The 18773-nt window shown below is 37.9% G+C and overlaps 1 protein-coding gene across 1 annotated transcript; it reads left to right on the top strand.

Annotated features, from left to right (window-relative positions):
• The first annotated feature begins 1363 nt into the window (after positions 1–1363).
• On the top strand, positions 1364–18773 carry LOC141431111 (apyrase-like). The gene is made up of 11 exons (XM_074092117.1): positions 1364–1630; positions 4705–4927; positions 6500–6697; positions 8375–8505; positions 11019–11169; positions 12579–12705; positions 13322–13479; positions 14132–14213; positions 15282–15440; positions 16599–16756; positions 18587–18773. The coding sequence occupies exons 1-11, from the start codon at positions 1506–1508 to the stop codon at positions 18710–18712; spliced, it is 1638 nt and encodes a 545-aa protein (XP_073948218.1). The 5' UTR covers positions 1364–1505; the 3' UTR covers positions 18713–18773.

Below are 18773 nucleotides of genomic sequence, written 5' to 3' on the forward strand. Positions count from 1 at the left end.
TTTTTTTTTGCCAGTGTAAAGACTGTGTACTTATCGAAAAATCTGACGTATATTCCCAGCCTTAATATTATCACAAACACTTTCACAGCTAACCTACGTATCGGTATTTCACCAGTAGATAGTTTTCCTTAATCTTATTTGCCCAAATAACTATGATGTCTCTGTCTCACAATCAAAGAAATTAGACCTAACGGGCCCCATATACCGCCGTGGCCGTGGCCGTGGTGGGGCCCTTAAGAGGTCACAATGGAGAACGAAATACGAACCTGTGTGTGACACCTGTGACTCGTGATGACGTGACATCTAACGCCACTATGATGTGATGACATTGACATGTTTACTTCGCTACGCCATTATATACTTAGTAATTTATTCAAGTTTATATTGAAAATACTCGATAATCCGAATTTTCCGCCTACAAATTGTCGACTCGGATTGACTAATTTTTTACGCTCTTCAATTTAATATGCATTTCGTTCGAGTCTACCGTACCCCTTGACGAAATTATTAATATAGAGTGATATAGATAAGAAAGCAAGTTGGCCTTGGCGTTGTTTTTCCTTTTGCCTATTGAAGTGAAACAGCTTGGTCAAGATTTGGCGCGACCGACAACGCAGCGAACAAAAAAACCTTAGGTACGTTAGCTAAGCCTATGCCACAAATATTGTGTGTTCATGCAGCTCCTCTACCGCACTGTAAGAACACTCAGAAATCACACAAACCCAACTATCACCACCACGCACTAAACTGACGCGTTTCGAACTCAACTAGAGTTCATCCTCATTCTCTGATCTAGTCTTCGGCGGTAAATTGGCAGCATTTCTAGCGTCAAATGTTGGAAAAACAGTTCTCTTACATTTTAAAAGTTGCGTGCGTGTCTGTTACGACAAAAATCTTACACTGAGGCCATATTGTCTACCACTTACTTACTTACTTGTTGGTAATCACTTTAACCATCTCTTTTTACCCTCATCCCATATCGGGTGACAGAAAGAAGTGTGTTTCTGACGCTCGCGATCGCAATCAAATGACAGTTTTTGTATGCGAAATCTGTCATTTGATTGCGATCACGAGCGTCAGAAACTTTAGGCAATACGGCCTCAAGTAAACCAGAGGCCATTTTTGTCTAACACACTTGGAATTACAATCGCTTTCACCACTTTCGTGGTGAACGTCATGATCACGTGTTCAACGATCGTGAACGTCAGCGCGTTAATACAGCCACAGGCAACGACACGACAGAAGTAATGAAAACGATTGTGATTCCAAGTGTGTTATACAATTAAATAATAAAATTGGCTTTCATCAGTGTAAACGCGCCTTTTGATTCAATTTCTAGGTCGTTATCTTATCATTGTTTCTCGCTCAGCGACATTCAGTCGCTTTTTGCACTTCGACAGGACGAGACCCATTGGCCTCGATAAAGTGACATGCCACTGCTCAACAATAACATCAGTCACAGTCAAACTTAGCTGTAGGCAATTTAAGTTTTAAAAAAAACGAGAATGACTAGCTATTTAAAATTTTTGGTATGTTTCTTTTTGGAGATTCAACTAATACGCGGGTTTACTCTGCCTTTTGAAGGACTTTATAAGTTGGATATAGTGCATTACAACGATTTTCATGCGAGGTATGTATTTTTTTTTTATTAAAAAAGTTATAATCTTTTATACATAATTAAACGAGCTTGGTTTAGATTAATTGGTGTGCAAACTCGATTATTATTCATACGCGTACGTACTGTTTTGTGTACTTCTTGGATTGCACATTATTACATAAATGAAATAGGTAGTAATACAGTTCATAATGTACGAGTTTGTAAACATTTTAAAATAACCAATAAGATAATTTTCAAATTTCTATGTGAAAGAAATGAAGTTGTACAAATTTTGATTGGCTGTTGGATTTTGATATTGTATTGTAATTTGGGAGTTTGGTTTTCGTTCGAATAAGATAATGAATAATCATAATAAACAAAAACAAAAACAACTTCAAGGGTCCATAAGGTTGTATTTTTTTTTTCATTTTTAAATGGAACCAAACAGGAAGTTCACACACAATAAGAAAGTTTTTTTACAAATTTGTTTATATAAATAAAAAAATAAATAAACATTCGTATTATTCATACAAATATATAATAATAAATATCTGCCTCGACACGGGAATCGAACCCTGGACCTTAAGCTTCGTAGTCAGGTTCTCTAACCACTAGGCCATTTGGTCGTCTAAATAAATGAAAAATAGATACCTAAAAACATTTATTTTCTACAAGTAGACTCAAGTTTAGAGATAAAAAGGGGCCAGATCAATGCCACATTTAAATTTATCTAAATACTTTGGACGTACTATCGGTTCTCTCAGACTTAGGGGAATTACCCATCGTACAACTATCAACTATGAGATAATGTGATGGGTAACAATGGGTATGTGTGCTATGAATGCTTACCAAAGTTTGTGAGTATCTATGTGTGTATTGTTATTCCTTAACGCTAAAACGGCTAAATGGATTTGGATAAAATTTGCTAGGTTGGTAGACAGCTGGACGTCTGGAATAGCACATAGGCAACTTTATATCCTGATATTCCCACGGGATCGGGATAAAGTCTCGAAATCTCAACCGCTCGGTTTACAATTATGAAATTTAAGCCTAGTGCAACGACGCTTTGGGCTCAGATTCCCAGATATCAAAACACCTTGGTCTCATAATACCTAAATTGCAGAATGCCTAATTTTTTTTCTTAAAACACAGGAACCATAATAAGGCCAAAATTAAAAATAGCTTAGTTTTATAATGCCTAAACTTCAAAACACTTTCATGGCAAAACAACAAATGCTTAAAACAACCAAATGTCAAAATACCTAAATTTGTATTACACATTACACTGAGATTGTAACTTTTTTATATAAGATGAATCTTCCTTTTTCTGTCGCGACGGTATCTTTTGGCACAAAATAAATAGGCATTTTGCCATTTAGGTGTTTTCGATTTGAGTTATTTTAATATTTTTTCATTTCGGTCATTTGGTATTTGAAGGAATTGTGCATTTCAATCTTTAGTTATTTAGAGAATATCACGTTTTAGGTCAAAGTCATAACGAATTTAGTTCATTTTAAGAATGAGACATTTTGACATTTAGATACTAAGCTTTGGAAATTAGTGAATAGGTAATAAGGTATTATGAAATTTAGTGGTTTTAAGCCCAAAGCGCAACGACAATGAAAAGCACAATGTAATTTCTGGGAAAAGAGTTGGACAGACTTCGATGAAGATTGGTATTTAGTAGATAGGTTATTTTTTATCCCGATATATTTCTACGAGATTGGAACAAAATCCCAAAGTTTCAACCGCTAGGTCTAGAAACATATTTATGAAATGTGGCGGTGTTTTATATGTAACGTTAATGGAATCCATGATATGATGTTTAGAAATTCCAATAAGATTACGGAATTTTAATTCAACTGCTGGATAGTTTATGTAACTAGTATATAATACGAGTGTTTATATAACAAACCATAGAGGAGGAATGCATCGACATAGGTAGTAGAAATGCATAGGTACAATTTGTAGGAGAAAAAATTATGGTAAAAGTAAATACAGGTATAATAATTGAATCTAATAAGTTTTAGCTGCGACTGTTTGGGTTTTACTATACGCACTATTTACGGTCCGACAATACCGACAGGAAATACCGAACCGATGTTTCGTGTACCTTACACGCCATAGAAACTCATGTCAGTTTGACACGAGTTTATATGGGCGTGTACACGAATAATCGGGTCGGTATTTACCATGTCGGTATTATTCGGGCTGGTAAAGAAATACACCCACTTTGTTTTATACTCGGGAAAAAGCTGCCTATTAATTGCCTTACCTTGGAATTTTGCTATGTGCTTTTCTGTGTCATAAATTGTGTTATATTTGTTGTGTGTAGCTTTCAAGATACTTAAGTGTATTTTTATAACATTATATGGATTCAGTTTGAGTCTGAAATAAAACCATTTTTAAAAAAAAAAATATTAAGTATGGAACTAAAAACGATTCCTTTGCTCGTCCACAACCTTATGATAGCTGCGTCTATGCAACAAATAAGCAACGTTGCTCTGAGGACGAACTCTGGTTGAGTTCGAAACGCGTCAGTGTAGTGTGGTGGTGGTGATAGTTGGGTTTGTGTGATTTGTGTGTGTTAAGGAGGAGGAGCTGCATGAACACAAATTGTAGCATCGTAAGGTCGCGGGTGAGCAAAGGAAATATTTTTAGTTCACTGATATCACCTCCGCAAACTAACGCCTGCAATGATTCATTATTTTTGTCGACCTGATGGCCAAGCGGTTAGATAACCTGACTACGAAGCTTGAGGTTCCGGGTTCGATTCCCGGCCGGGGCAAATATTTGTATGAATAATACGAATGTTTGCTCTCGGGTCTTGGATGTTCAATATGTATTTAAGTATGTATTTATCTATATAAGTATGTTTATCCGTTGCCTAGTATCCAAAGTACAAGCTTTGCTTAGTTTAAATTGGGACTAAGTCAATTGGTGTGAAGTGTCCCATGATATTTATTATTATTTTATTCAATAATTGAGTATTTAGAAAGAAAAGAAAGAATGAAACATTTATTCGTGACAAACATAAGAACAATGGATAAAAAGAAAAAAATAAAGAAATATATATATATATATATTTATTCCCATATTTCCCATAGATTCGAAGAAACCTCAGTAGAGACGCCGACCTGTCGTTTCAACAACAACTCTTGCCTGGGCGGCTTCCCTCGCCTCTACAACGAGATTCAGACCCTGCTGCGAGAGAAGCCTGATGCCATCCTCCTGAACGCTGGCGACAGCTTCCAGGGTACCTACTGGTACAGCCTGCTTAAGTGGAACGTGACGCAACAGTTCATGAACTTACTGCCGCATGATGCTCATGTAAGTAACTAAAGAGAGAGAGAGAGAGAGAGAGAGAAATCTCTCTTCTTAGACTTTTCAGTTCAGTTACATCTCGATAGAGAGAGAAAAGAGAGAGAGAGAGAGAGGGGGGGAAGAGAAAGAGAGAGGGGGAGAGAAAGAGAGAGGGGGAAGAGAAAGAGAGAGGGAGGGAGAGAGAGAGAGAGAGAGAGAGAGAGAGAGAGAGAGAGAGAGAGAGAGAGAGAGAGAGAGAGAGAGAGAGAGAGAGAGAGAGAGAGAGAGAGAGAGAGAGAGAGAGAGAGAGAGAGAGAGAAAGAGAGAAATTGGGCCCTAATCGGCATAATGTTGCTTTTCTCAGTGAGCTCTAGTATTACTTAAGGTAAGGTATGAAGATAGGTACTAAAAAAAATTTTTTTACTATCTTTCCTTCTGTGATCGTTTTCATGCAATGAATTTACGTTTATTAGGTATTTAAGCTCTGATAATAAGCGAATTCAGCAACGCGTTACCATTTTGTGTAGTGTTTGTGTCAATAACATGTCCACGATACAAGATTTCTTACAAGCATCAAGGCAATCATAACATTACTGCTCCTGACAATCTTTACATCACGAGGGAAGGAAATAATAAATTACTGCGTTAATCAAGTCAAGTGGCCACCTTACGCGAATGGAAGATAATGAATACTTTCTTGACGTGCAGTTCCGTTCGTTTGTGACAGATTATCTTATTAGGATGCTTTGTGCTCTGTAAACTGCGGTAGGAATTTGTTCGTAGCTGTATGTATGGGTAGTTCCACCAGAGTTGAGGTCACCCACACAAGAACATGTCATGTATCTAATTACAGCGGGATTTTGACATTCACTCATTAATTTCATCATTCATTCTCTTTTTATGCAAACCAGTCCTTCATGTAGCACTCTCGTGGCACACCTATAACTACATTAGACAGCTATAATGTTTTCATTGCAATTGCTCGTAGGTAAGCAGTGTCAGTAGGCTAACTTTATTGCAACCCCTACCTATATAAAACCCAAGGACCTTTTATGCGGACTACGCCTAAGGGCGTAATGAGTATTATGTCTGTACTACTGAAGGCATGCAGCTCAGGTACCCGACCGCGGGGGTGGCTGGCGGCGGCTGCTGCTGCCCCCGGGCTGTGCCAACGGTATTTAACACCTTATTTACCGCCCTTAAGACACAATATACTATTAAGTAGAGCCATATAGGTAAAACGTGGGTCAAAACATAACCTCCTAACGCCCAAAGTCCTTACTTATGTAAAGAACTTATCAGTAAATTGACATTGAACTCTCTCAGAAATGACATTAAGTTCATAAAACAAAAATTTGACTTGGGCTATAGGAGGTCCTTCTTCCATTTAGTAATGCAAGAAAACTATGAAGTTCCTATATCTGGTCTTGCGTGAGAACCACGGCCCAACCCCTTTAATTCTGAGTAGGCTTATACCCCGCAATGGAACATATAGGTACATTATGTTGAGATGATGATAAAATAAGCCATTATTACACTCTCAGAGTGTAGCGTTTTTATTATTATTTCTTCTAATCTGTGCCTTACGACACTTTCCAGGCAATAGGAAACCACGAGTTCGACGACGGACCAGCAGGCTTGGCTCCATATTTGTCGGCACTCAAAGCACCAGTCCTAGCTGCCAATATGGACGCCAGCAACGAACCATCGCTACAAGGACTGTTCAGACCCAGCACAATTATCAGAAGGAAGGGGAAGAGAATAGGGCTGATTGGACTTATTACTACAGATACTAAGGTATGGTACAAGGCCTACGCTGGCTGGCGCGGGTGCACGGAGCGGGCGCACGCCTACGGGCGCGGGTGCAGGTACCATCAGCCAAATATGTGGTCTACCACCCTAAAGTTGATAATCGTTTGCATGTCATAAAACAATAATGCCAATGGACGTTTGGACGTGTCTGTCAACTTGAAAGCTCGACTTTAGCGACATATTCATTTGATAGGATCTTGTTTAAAAATTGATAGACCACTTATTTGGCTGATTGTACAATTCGTCGCACACGACGCGTGCAGTTAGCGCTGCTCATACTAGAGGTACATATTTTTCATAGGCAATAGGCTCATAGGAAACCCGCTCCGTGCCAACCACGTCAGCTAGCGTAGGCCCTTATTTGTTATTTATGTAAAGACGCTATAAGGGCCACCACATACAATCGGAATTCCGTTTCGGAATTTCGATTCGAAATACACACACATACGTTTATTTCAATTCTGAAGGAACGTGCCAACATGCGGAATTCCGAATCAGAGAAAAGTTCGAACGGAAAACTACTTTCCGTATATGGTAGGTCCATAGATTTGTATGGATTTACTGCGTCCGAAATCCCAAAACGGAATTTCGAAAGCGGAATTCTGAGTGTATGTGGCGACCCTAAGAGAGGAGGGTTAAACGGGTTAAAGGCGGGGAGTGAAGTGAATGTTTACATCACATAATTGGTTCACAGTACAAGCTATTTGTTTTGGAATTTGTATTTTTTTTCTCGGTTTTTAATGTAGCTAATCCAAGTTACAACAGCTTAATCTCAACTGCTCACCACCTTTTATTTTATTTTTGTGTTCAGTGAGGGTCTTTGCCCAGCAATACACAAATATACGTAGGCAAAAGGGTGTGTGTGATTCGAAGACGTTAATTATTGAGGAGTACTCATGGTGTTTCACCATCAGTTACAATGAAAACACGGTATCAAAAAACGCCTAAACCGTACTTACATCCAAAATAATTTACCTCATAGTTCCTAGGTACAGTCTTTATTTTCATGACTGAGACAATGGTTTTTCAGAAAATCCAAGAGATAAAAGAAAAAAAAGATAATCGCTAGGTACAGTCGAGTTCACAAACATGTGAGCAAAATTTTTATCAAAATATCTGAACACGACTCTATTGTTAACGGCGTAGAAGCGTGTTCTGATATTTTTGATCAAATTTTTGCTTCCAAGCTTATGAATTCGACTGTACCAGTAGATATGGAGCTACTAGCTCTAAACGAAAATTGATACGGTACGAGTACATGACGAATAATAATTAATACAGAGTATTAACACGTTTTTCCATTTTGAAAAGATATTGACTCAGCCGTTGAAAATTCCCATGAAAGCTATTTATGCTCGTGACATCATGATCACAACACGACTATCATGATACTCGTCAATACACTATGTTTTTCGTCAGATATCTCATTTGAAACTAGATGTTTCCCACAACTTTTCCTGCATCCCGCGCAAATTCAAAACTACTTTTCTATGATAAATTAGGTTACAAATAACATACTTAAATATTTAGGTACCCAAGACTCGAAACATTTATAAATATTTTTCAGCCCTGACCGGGAATTAAACCCGGGATCACAAGTTTCGTAGTCAGGTTCGCTAACCACTGCACTATCCGGTATTACAATGCCTTTGACATTTGCAGACCCTGTCATCACCTGGTAATGTCACCTTCACTGACCCAGGAGAGGCGACGGAGCGAGAAGCCAAGGCATTGAACGACCAAGGAGTCGATATCATCGTTCTACTCTCACATTGTGGACTCAAAGTTGACAAGTACGTACGTAAATGGCCAATTTTCTAACGCCTCTTCTAACTCACGTTTGCTTTTGCCAAACATAGTCAAAGACATTTTTTTTTATAACGGCTGCACATTTTTTTGACAAAGAGGTAAATTATTGCCACTGAACGCCAGTGTCAACAAAAAAAAACTTTGTCAGATTTTTCAAAAATTTGTAGGATACTTAGTTACCGCTTTTACCAAGATATATAAGTACTAAAATGGTGCATAATTACCGGTTATATTACTTACTATATAAGGCTACACAAAAATTTTAAATTTGATTTTCGTTTCGGGTCATCCCTCTCTCATTCCTGTTAAAAATCTCGTATAAGCGTGCGTGGGGCGACACAACACGAAGTTCAAAAAAAGCCTAAGCCTAAATAGTATTATAAGGCCTATACAGTTCGTAGTCTAAGGCCTAGGTCTTGTACAGTCATCAGCACCAATATCTGACACAACGAACGTGTATAAATATCTGATACTTACAACTCTATTTCTAGCGCCGGTAGGACGTGTCAGATGTTTTTGCACGCTCCGCTGTGGCAGATATTAATGCAGGTGACTGTACTATGCATTCGTATCATGTCGTTTCTTTCACGCCTATACTAGGTCGCCATCATATCAGCCATAGGAAGTTCACTGATGGACATAGATCTTCTAAATATTAGATCCCCCATATAGACTATACTAGGTAATTAACAGAATTGTGAGAGGGAAAGCAGATACAAACTTCGAATTTCGTTCTTAACGTATATAACGCCCAGACTAATTGAAGCTGTGTGATTAATATGATCATTAGAAGTTATTAATAAACCAGGTCAAAGCAGCATAAACATATTATCTCAATATAAGCAGCATAAATATGATTTCCAGGAATATTATATATGACATATTTTATGAAATTAATTATTCCGTATCATATTTGTCGACCGGACGGCCTAGTGGTTAGAGAACCTGACTACGAAGCTTGAGGTCCCGGGTTCGATTCCCGTGTCGGAGCAGATATTTGTATGAAAAAATACAAATGTTTGTTCTCGGGGTCTTGGGTGTTTAATATGTATTTAAGCATTTATCTATCTATATAATTATATTTATTCGTTGCTTAGTACCCGTAACACAAGCTTTGCTAAGCTTACTTTGGGACTAGGTCAATTGGTGTGAATTGTCTCGTGTTATTTATTATATTTATATTCATATTCATTTAAGTATTCATAAAATTAAAAATAATACATGTCAAATATTTTAGTATATAAAATCATTATTACAATTTATTATACAATTTAAAATGAAGCCGAAGCCAATCAAATCAACAATAAAAATACAATTTATATTAATCATTCCATTGAAATAAAAAAAAAATTATATAAAATGCAATCATATAAGAAATAATCAAGGCAATCAAAAATTAAATCAAGTTTAAAAAATTCAATCCTTATTATTATTATTATATTCTGACATGTCATAAAAGTCATGTCATAATAATTCTCAATATTATTGACCTACTGCTCGGTTAAGGCTGCGTTTCCACCATGTGCGAGGATGCAATGCAAGGGATGTGTTTAACGTGAACCAATAGAAAAGCTTCGTTTACCTACACCCGTTCAGTGCGGTCCACTAAAGAAACAGCTCAGCGGAGCGAGTATAGGTAAATGAAGCGTTTCATCGCACATCCATGATGGAAACGCTTAAGTAAGCTGTCTCAAACATGCTCGGACATGTATGCGTTAATGTCTCGAAATCTGTGCTCGAAATGAATACGTGATGTTTCTGATTTACTAACATTAAGCTGACAAAGGAAAAATTGCAAACAGCCAACCACCACTCGAATAGTTGCGACAATAATAATAAAAAAAAAACAAAATCCATGGTATTATATATTTATGTGTGGTTAAACATGGTGCTCTAATAGCTTGTTCAAATGGCAAGTTAAAAAATATAAAAGGCGCAAATTAAACTACTTATTTTTTATTATTCTTTGATTATTTACTTGATTACCTTGTTTTTTTTTTTAATATTTCCTCACATTGTTTGAGGAAAGCACTATACAATCCTCGGCCAGAACAGGGCTTGCAGGACTTGTTTTATCCAGCCTCGTCTAAGTACGACACAGCCGTCTACCCCAAACTCGTCCATCAATCCCTTACTTCATGGCCTCTGCAGTAATGTATCTACTATTTATTGCCACTGACACTCTAACCTAGTTTCCGCCCTATACTTGGTTTGGATAAGTATTTAAGTAAATGTAAACAAAACAACGTCAATATGGTGTCTTAAATATTGAAATTCCCCCATGAAAATATCTAAACATTTACATTTCTGTATTGAAATACACTAGTCTGGTTTGTATTACAATGATACATTAGTAAAATGTTTAAAATCCTTTAATGTACCATGAATGTAATCTGGCAGTTGAAGTTTGTTTACATTTAGTTAAATACCTATCCAAACCAAGCATAGGTAATTGTAGAAATCTTCTTGCTCTTTCACAAGTTTACTTTTTTCTCAGAGAGCTCGCCCGTGACTATGGGCAGTACATTGATGTCATTATCGGTGGGCACACGCATTCGTTGCTGTGGAATGGACCAGCACCAAGCGGAGAGGAGGTTGCGGGTCCCTATCCCGTCTTTGTTGAGAACAGTGCTAACCAGAAACACAAGGTAAGTTGATCTGGATAGTAATAAATCTTAAGCAGCTGCAGCTCGTAGTAGCCGGTAACGAAGATTAAGATCCTACCCTCATCTATATAAATGGTCGTTTCAAATAATCGCTATAAATGTTTTTTCACTTCTCATGCTCGTAAAGTTCGTATTTATGTTGGATCTAGGCGACATAAAATGACTTTCTATGCTCTAGTGCATCAAGTCAAATCTTCGTTTAAGACCAAGGCTATCAGGTGTAAACAGCCACAAACAAAGAGGTTACTCCATATTTCATTGATAAATTTTAATTTATATAAACTAAAAATCAATCAAATCAATCAAAATAGATAAATAAAACTAAAAAAAAAATTATATAGTAATGCATGAACAATAAAAGGTACATAGTAAGTGGACAATTGTTTCCACTGTTGATATTTCATTTCCTCGCCATCGAAGTGAAAAGCAGAGTGTAAAATGCGTGCGGCTCGGGTGGCTATATGAACGCCTCGGGTAAAATGGCTCGTTTTATGCTCTTGATGTACAATCTTCTATTGTTGCAGCACACAAAAAAAACGAAGGAATGAGAAGCCACCAAAGTCAGCTCTTCTTTCGAAATTTTGTACCGAAGAATAATTTCCCATTTTAACTTACCATTGAATTATGAACTTATAATTTGGTGATAATTTTTACTATTTACACGTAATCATCATGTCAGCCAAAAAACGTCCACTGCTGGACATAGGCCTCGCCCAACTCTCCACTCAGACCGGTCTTGTGCTTTCCGAACCCACCGCGATTCCGCGATCTAAACCAGGTCGTCGCGCCATCTTCTATTTACGTAATACTTTACCAAAATATTGATAAATCGGATTTTTTTCTTTGAAGTTCCCGCATTGTTCCTCTTACAACCAAATTAATTTTGCGGTCAAATACTTGTTTAAAGCAGCGTTTCCACCAGAGATGTGCGAGGATGTGTTGCGAGAAATATGTTTTTCATTAACCAATAGAAACGCTTCATTTACCTCGCCTCGCTCCACTCAGCTGTTTCCACCAGAGATGTGCAGTGCGAAGATATGTAAATGAAGCGTTTCTATTGGTTAATGAAAAACACATCCCTCGCAACTTACACATCCTCGCACATTATTGGTGGAAACGCTGCTTAAGTTAGGGTAGGCGAAATATACAGGGTTTCGTCATTTCTAATGTACAAACTTGTGAGCAAAAATTTGATCAAAAATATCTGAACACGACTCTATTGTTAACGGCGTAGAAGCGTGTTCAGATATTTTTGATCAAATTTTTGCTCACAAGTGTATGAACTCGACTCTACATAAGTAATTGTCAGTCTTTTCTTTTGTATACCAATTTTTTTTTTTTTTTAATTAATTATTTATGCTATTAAAAAAATCTACAATATCTACTTTCAGGTACTAATAGTCCAAGCGTCAGCATTCACCAAGTACATGGGGAACTTGTCCGTGTATTTTGACTTTCGTGGCAACTACGTCAAGTGGGAAGGTGGTCCTATCTTCCTCGATAGGACAATACCTGAAGGTAATTTGATTTTTAAGATTAGCGACGTAGAAGACTAAGTCAAAATACCACAAACGGGACTTATCACGCTAAAACACACGAGTAATATTTACCTCAACGACTAAAAAGCCCAAGATCAAACAACTATAATGTGTAATAGTTGCTTTTATGAAATAAATAGTTTCATTTTGAACCCCAGTATGAATACGCCTTTAGTCTGCAGTTGCACTGATGACTCACTATTTTCTTAAGGGGATCCCATGCCCCAATCACCTTCGATCTGAATTCCTTAGTTTTATAATGATTTTTGTAGCTTATTATATTAACAACAACGGCTTTAAGCAATATACTTAGTATCCCATATTTACTTCAAAGTTCATTGTTTTCGAGATATTTGGCATCAACGTTGAACAAATACAGGCCAAAAAACTGGTTTTCTGGCCATAACTTTTGTGTTAATTAGTTTCAAATGAAAACCCTCGACCAGTTTTTAGAGCCGTCAAAGACGAACCCAAATATGTAGATTTCTTATATGTTAGATCTTTCACATCAATAGAGATACGAAATAACGTCAATAGAGATACGAAAAAACGGTTTTTAAACTGATCCAATGAAGTATTTACTTGAATAATTCTAGATCAAACAATCAAAGCTAAGCTGGCGCCTTACGCAATGATGGTCCATGAAGCAGAAAACGTGCCTATAGGAGAGACGCAGACCACATTAAATTTCGAAGACTGCGTTTTCGGAGAATGCACTCTTGGGGATCTGCTGGTAGATGCATCTAACGATCGGGTAAGCGTATAACTCTCTCTTTCCTCTTCTCTCTCTCCCTATCTCTCTTCTCTCCATATCTCTCTTCTTTCTCTATCTCTTTTCTCTCTATCTCTCTTCTCTCTCTATCCCCCTAACTCTCTATATCGGAATCTGTTTCTGCCGAACCGAAACTTAATTCGAGGGCAATACGGTATTTGACAACTCCTGATTTTGCCATATCTTAATATTATTATGAAAATATAGATAACCAGATAGTGTTTAGCGAAGAGGAAATTTGAATCGGATGACAGTTCTTTAATTCATCAATAAGCCACGTAATTTGCGTATCATTGTGTAGATGGCGCTGTCAGGCACATTGACAATTACCACGATGTACAGTCAACCAATTTGATCACTGGACGTGCCCACCCCAGAATGGTCTAGTGGCCACCCCAGGATGTTGGGCTACCGATACAAAATTCTATAATACTGGTATTTTCAATCAAAAATCCAGGTCAGGCCCCCCTGAAAAATAACCATAGATACGCCAATACTTAGGGCAAATCCGCCACTGAATGGTTTAAGCCGCGAAGCCGGTGGTAAAGTCTAGTAATTAATAAAATTATAATGACTAGATGATGATTATAGTGATGATGATGATGATGAAGTAACACCAAACTATTTCTTTCAGGCCAGATCAGAACTTAAAACGGAACAAGAATACCTGTCGTTCATTCAACGCGGCAATATTAAGTCAACCATACTTAAAGGAAGTAAGTATGATTTTATCCTTTTCGGTGGCGAGAACTTTGGTCCGTGGAGTTCTACAGTTTAAGGCTGCGTTCCACCAAAGATGTGCGATGATGCCTTACAAGGAATTTGTTTCTCATAACCAATAGAAACGCTTCATTTACCTATCCTCGCTCCGCTCAACTTTTTCCACTAGAGCTGTGCTGTGCCGCGTAGATAGCTAAATAAGTATTAGGTAAAAATTTATTTTTTAATACAAGCTTTTTTTTGCTGACTGTACATTTTTAACCGACTTCAAAAAAGGAGGAGGTTATCAATTCGGTTGTATGTTTTTTTACTGTACTTGTAATGTCACCCAAACTACATTTGCATACCAAATTTCAAGTCGATTGCCATTAACTGTTGAAGAGTTCCGTCATGTGGAGACGACCTGGCCAGACTACCAGGATGTCACTCCCAGATTATTGTATTGTCACACAATTTACATAAATATACCGTATTTCAAGTCAATTCAACTACTGGAAGTTGATCGAATTTAACTTGCAAGATTTGATTGCAGGTTTAGTCTATACAATGACATCATCATCCCAGCCTATATACGTCCCACTGCTGGGCACAGGCCTCCTCTCAGAACAAGAGGGCTTGGGCCATAGTTCCCACGCGGGCCCAGTGCAGATTGGGAACTTCGCACGCACCATTGAATCGCTTCGCTGGTTTGTGCAGGTTTCCTCACGATGTTTTCCTTCACCGCAAAGCTCGTGGTAAATTTCAAATGTAATTCCGCACATGAATTTCGATAAACTCAGAGGTGCGAGCCGGGGTTCGAACCCACGACCCTCTGCTTAAGAGGCGATAGGTCAAACCACTAGGCCACCACGGCTTCTATACAATGACATAATATTATAGTATAATAATTTATTATATAATTTAGAATAAAATCATATAATAAAATTCAAAAAATACCTATCATTTTTGTCTAAATTGATTCCTTCAGCAATTATAGTAAAATTGTATTCACATTCAAATGTCTCAAATTATGATCCAAGCTTCCTTGTTTAGATTTTATTAACATGGATGTAACTTGTTTGCAGAAATAACTAAAGGATCAGTATTCGAGCTTCTACCCTACAACGACCGCATAGAGACATTCAAACTGAACGGGACACACGTTCTAGAAGCTTTGGAAAGAAGCGTCAGCAACGCCTGGGCATACAACCCGTTCAAGGGACCTTGGGTATTGCAAGTATCAGGTAAAAAAAAATATTGAATCACTTTTTTTTTATTCGACTGGATGGCAAACGAGCTAGTGGGTCTCCTGATGGTAAGAGATCACCACCACCCATAAACATCTGCAACACTAGGGGTATTGCAAATGCGTTGCCAACCTAGAGGCCTAAGATGGGATACAAGTGCCAGTAATTTCACCGGCTGTCTTACTCTCCACGTCGAAACACAACAGTGCAAGCACTGCTGCTTCACGGCAGGATTAGCGAGCAAGATGGTGGTAGCAATCCGGGCGGACATTGCACAAGGTCCTACCACCTGCAAACTCACTTTGTGGAGGTCCATGTCATTGACCTATAAAAAATTAGGTACCAAGTGCAAGATAAAAATACAATCGACACGGCCAAAGTGACAAAAATATGTATACACGACCTTAATGCTAAGTGCATAAAGTCGTGTATACATATTTTTGTAACTTTGGCCGTGTCGATATCTTTGCACTTGACTGTACGGTGCTTAAGATAGCTACGTCTATTGCAACAAATGGTGTTCATGTAGCTCCTCCACCTCCACACTGTAAGAACACACACACATCATTGCACACAATCCCAAGTATCGTTGCCGCCATACTGCGCTGACGCATTTCGAACTCAATCAATGTTCATCATCAGAGCAACACAACCGTTCACTCTTTTCAGACGTTTGACTCTAACATCTGGTAGCATGATGAACGGTTGTGGTTGTGTTGTACCAGATGTTAAAGTCAAACATCCGGTAGCATGATGAACGGTTGTGATGCTGTGGGCATATAACCAACTGCTTATCCTGGAATCGACCCAATGCACGGCAATGGGTCTGATGATGAACTTTGACTGAGTTCGAAACGTGTCAGCGGTGGTGATAGTTAAGTAGTTAGTTGGATAGCCCATTGCGGATTGAAAACCTTACACAAGCCATTGAACTGCTTCATGCTTGTACAGCTTTCCTCGAATGTTTTCCTGCGCCGAAAAGCGCATGGTTTTTAAATGTAGGTAGGTACCTACCCAATTTTGTACATAAACTCCGAAAAACTCAGAGATGCGAGCTCGAACACACGATCCTCTGCGTGATATCCATAATTCATATTAGATTGCCACAATTTTTTTTAAAGTACTTGGTATTTGTCTTTCTTTTTTATCCTTCAGGTCTTCGTGTAGAATACAACGTCTCTCTACCAGAAGGTCACCGCGTCACATCTGTGGTCACAGTTGGTAAAAACAACGACGTGAAAGAATTTGACCCCAACAAGATGTATCAAGTGACTGCACCTACCTACTTGGCCGACGGCGGGGATGGGTTCACGGTAAAATATCATTTTCATATTTCTGTGCCCCATTCCTATTCCTATAAGTTTCGATTCCTAAAAATTGCATCGTGGTTCTCAATGAAGTTACATTAAAAACAACCGTGCATTTTTTTGACTAACCTTATGTGTTATGCTTATGCCAGACGTCCAGATCATCCAAATCAAATCAATTGATTTCATCCAAATCTACCCAGCCGTTTTAGTGAAGGAGTAACATACATATAAACACATTTTTGTGGTAATACCCAAAAATTACCCACATCGTGGTCTTCATTGACGTTACATTAAAAACAACCGTGAAAATTTCATGACCTATGAACCCAGAATTTCAAAATATAACCCCGGTCCCGTGGAAATATCGGGATTATGATTTATTCTAATGTATGAGCTATATTATTGTAAAGTTTTATTAAAATCTATTCAGTAGTTTTTTCGTGAAAGGTAAACAAACATCCATATAAACTTTCGGGTTTATAATTAGTAGACTATATTTCGGAAAGTGCTACTTTCAAGATTTCTTTCAGCGTTTGCTATTGAAAGGGAAATAGGGATGTACATACAGTCAAAATAAAGTAGTAATCTGCTGTAATATCTTGGCATCATTACCCTATAATACTTTAGTGCTTAAGGGCCTACGAGTACGCTAGCTGTACGACATTTCTATTTAAAGTTGTACCCTGAGTTTATCTCTCCGATTTCAACAAAATTTGGGCGGCAGACTCAGTCCACGATTCGCTGCAAAAACAGGGTCTCCAGATGTGTCCCCAATATATTGTATGGATGTGTCCGCTCCGTTACGATTTTTTCTTAATGATTTTCGTAACCGAACTGACACATCCGTACAACATTTTGGGGACACATCTGGAGACCCTGTTTTACAGCTTGGAATCATGGACTGAGTCTACCTTCCAAATTTTGTTGAAATCTTTAATCGGGTGCACTTAGCGGGCGCACGCCTGCGGGCGCGGGTGCATGTAAAATCTGTTGCAACGCCGTGCAGTTGGCGCTGCTCATACTATTTTCAATTGGGAGGGTGCGAAGTACTAGATGGGGGTGATGAAATCTATCGCAGCGCTCATGGTGGCCAAAAGTAGAAATAGTTCTGGCTCTGTCATCTGTCATACTCATATGAATCTGTCATTAACAAAGCAATTTGTATAGACTTTAACTACCTAATTTTAGTAATAGATGTTTGTGTTATGATGCGAGCTTGAATTATTGAACACTGTCCCTGTTTTGTTCTTAGTTCCTCTACATCTCGGACATGTCCAGCAACAATTATCCTTATGAAACGGTTTGTGGTTGAAATTTTATATTGAGTGATACTCACAAACCCGGTCTTCAAAATGATACTCATTTTGATCTGAAAACGATATTTAATTTATTACTAGCGATTTAAGAACAATTATATAATTTTACTTTTATTCATAGACACCAATAAGATAGCTTTATGTTTTCGTTTTACAGTAAAATTACAACTAAACATGAAGTAAACAAACCCTGACATAACGAAAATAAAACACACTTTTTGAATAAATTTTACTTACCTCATTTAATTTTATTGTCCAAAAATGAATTCACAACCTTTTGTCCACCCAAATTACGGCATCACAGTAATTTTGTATTATGGTTTGATTTTTGTCACAATGTCGCGATGAAATTTCAAAACGTCAGAGCATCAGAGCCATAAAAGTTGCGGACGCTAGGTGGCGTTGATGTCGTGCACTGAGCCATGCGTCAGCTAGCGTAGACCCTAACGCCCTAGATTGGTTAAAGGCGGTTTTACTTCTTCAATGTTAGTTTCTTACTATATTTCTTTGTTGGCAGATGTTTAAAGACAACAGGATGGAAAGGCAGGTCATTGACCGTGACCAGCGGGTGTTAGAAGAGTACGTGAGAAATCATTCCCCCCTGAACATCGTCAAAGACGGAAGAATAGTTATCAAAAGTTAATTAATTAGTTATATAATTTTTGTGAACAAAATATTACGTAATAAAATTTGATTTAAAATTA

The sequence above is a fragment of the Choristoneura fumiferana genome, chromosome 9 (assembly GCF_025370935.1).
Source record: "Choristoneura fumiferana chromosome 9, NRCan_CFum_1, whole genome shotgun sequence".
In the NCBI taxonomy this organism is placed as follows: Eukaryota; Metazoa; Arthropoda; class Insecta; order Lepidoptera; family Tortricidae; genus Choristoneura; species Choristoneura fumiferana.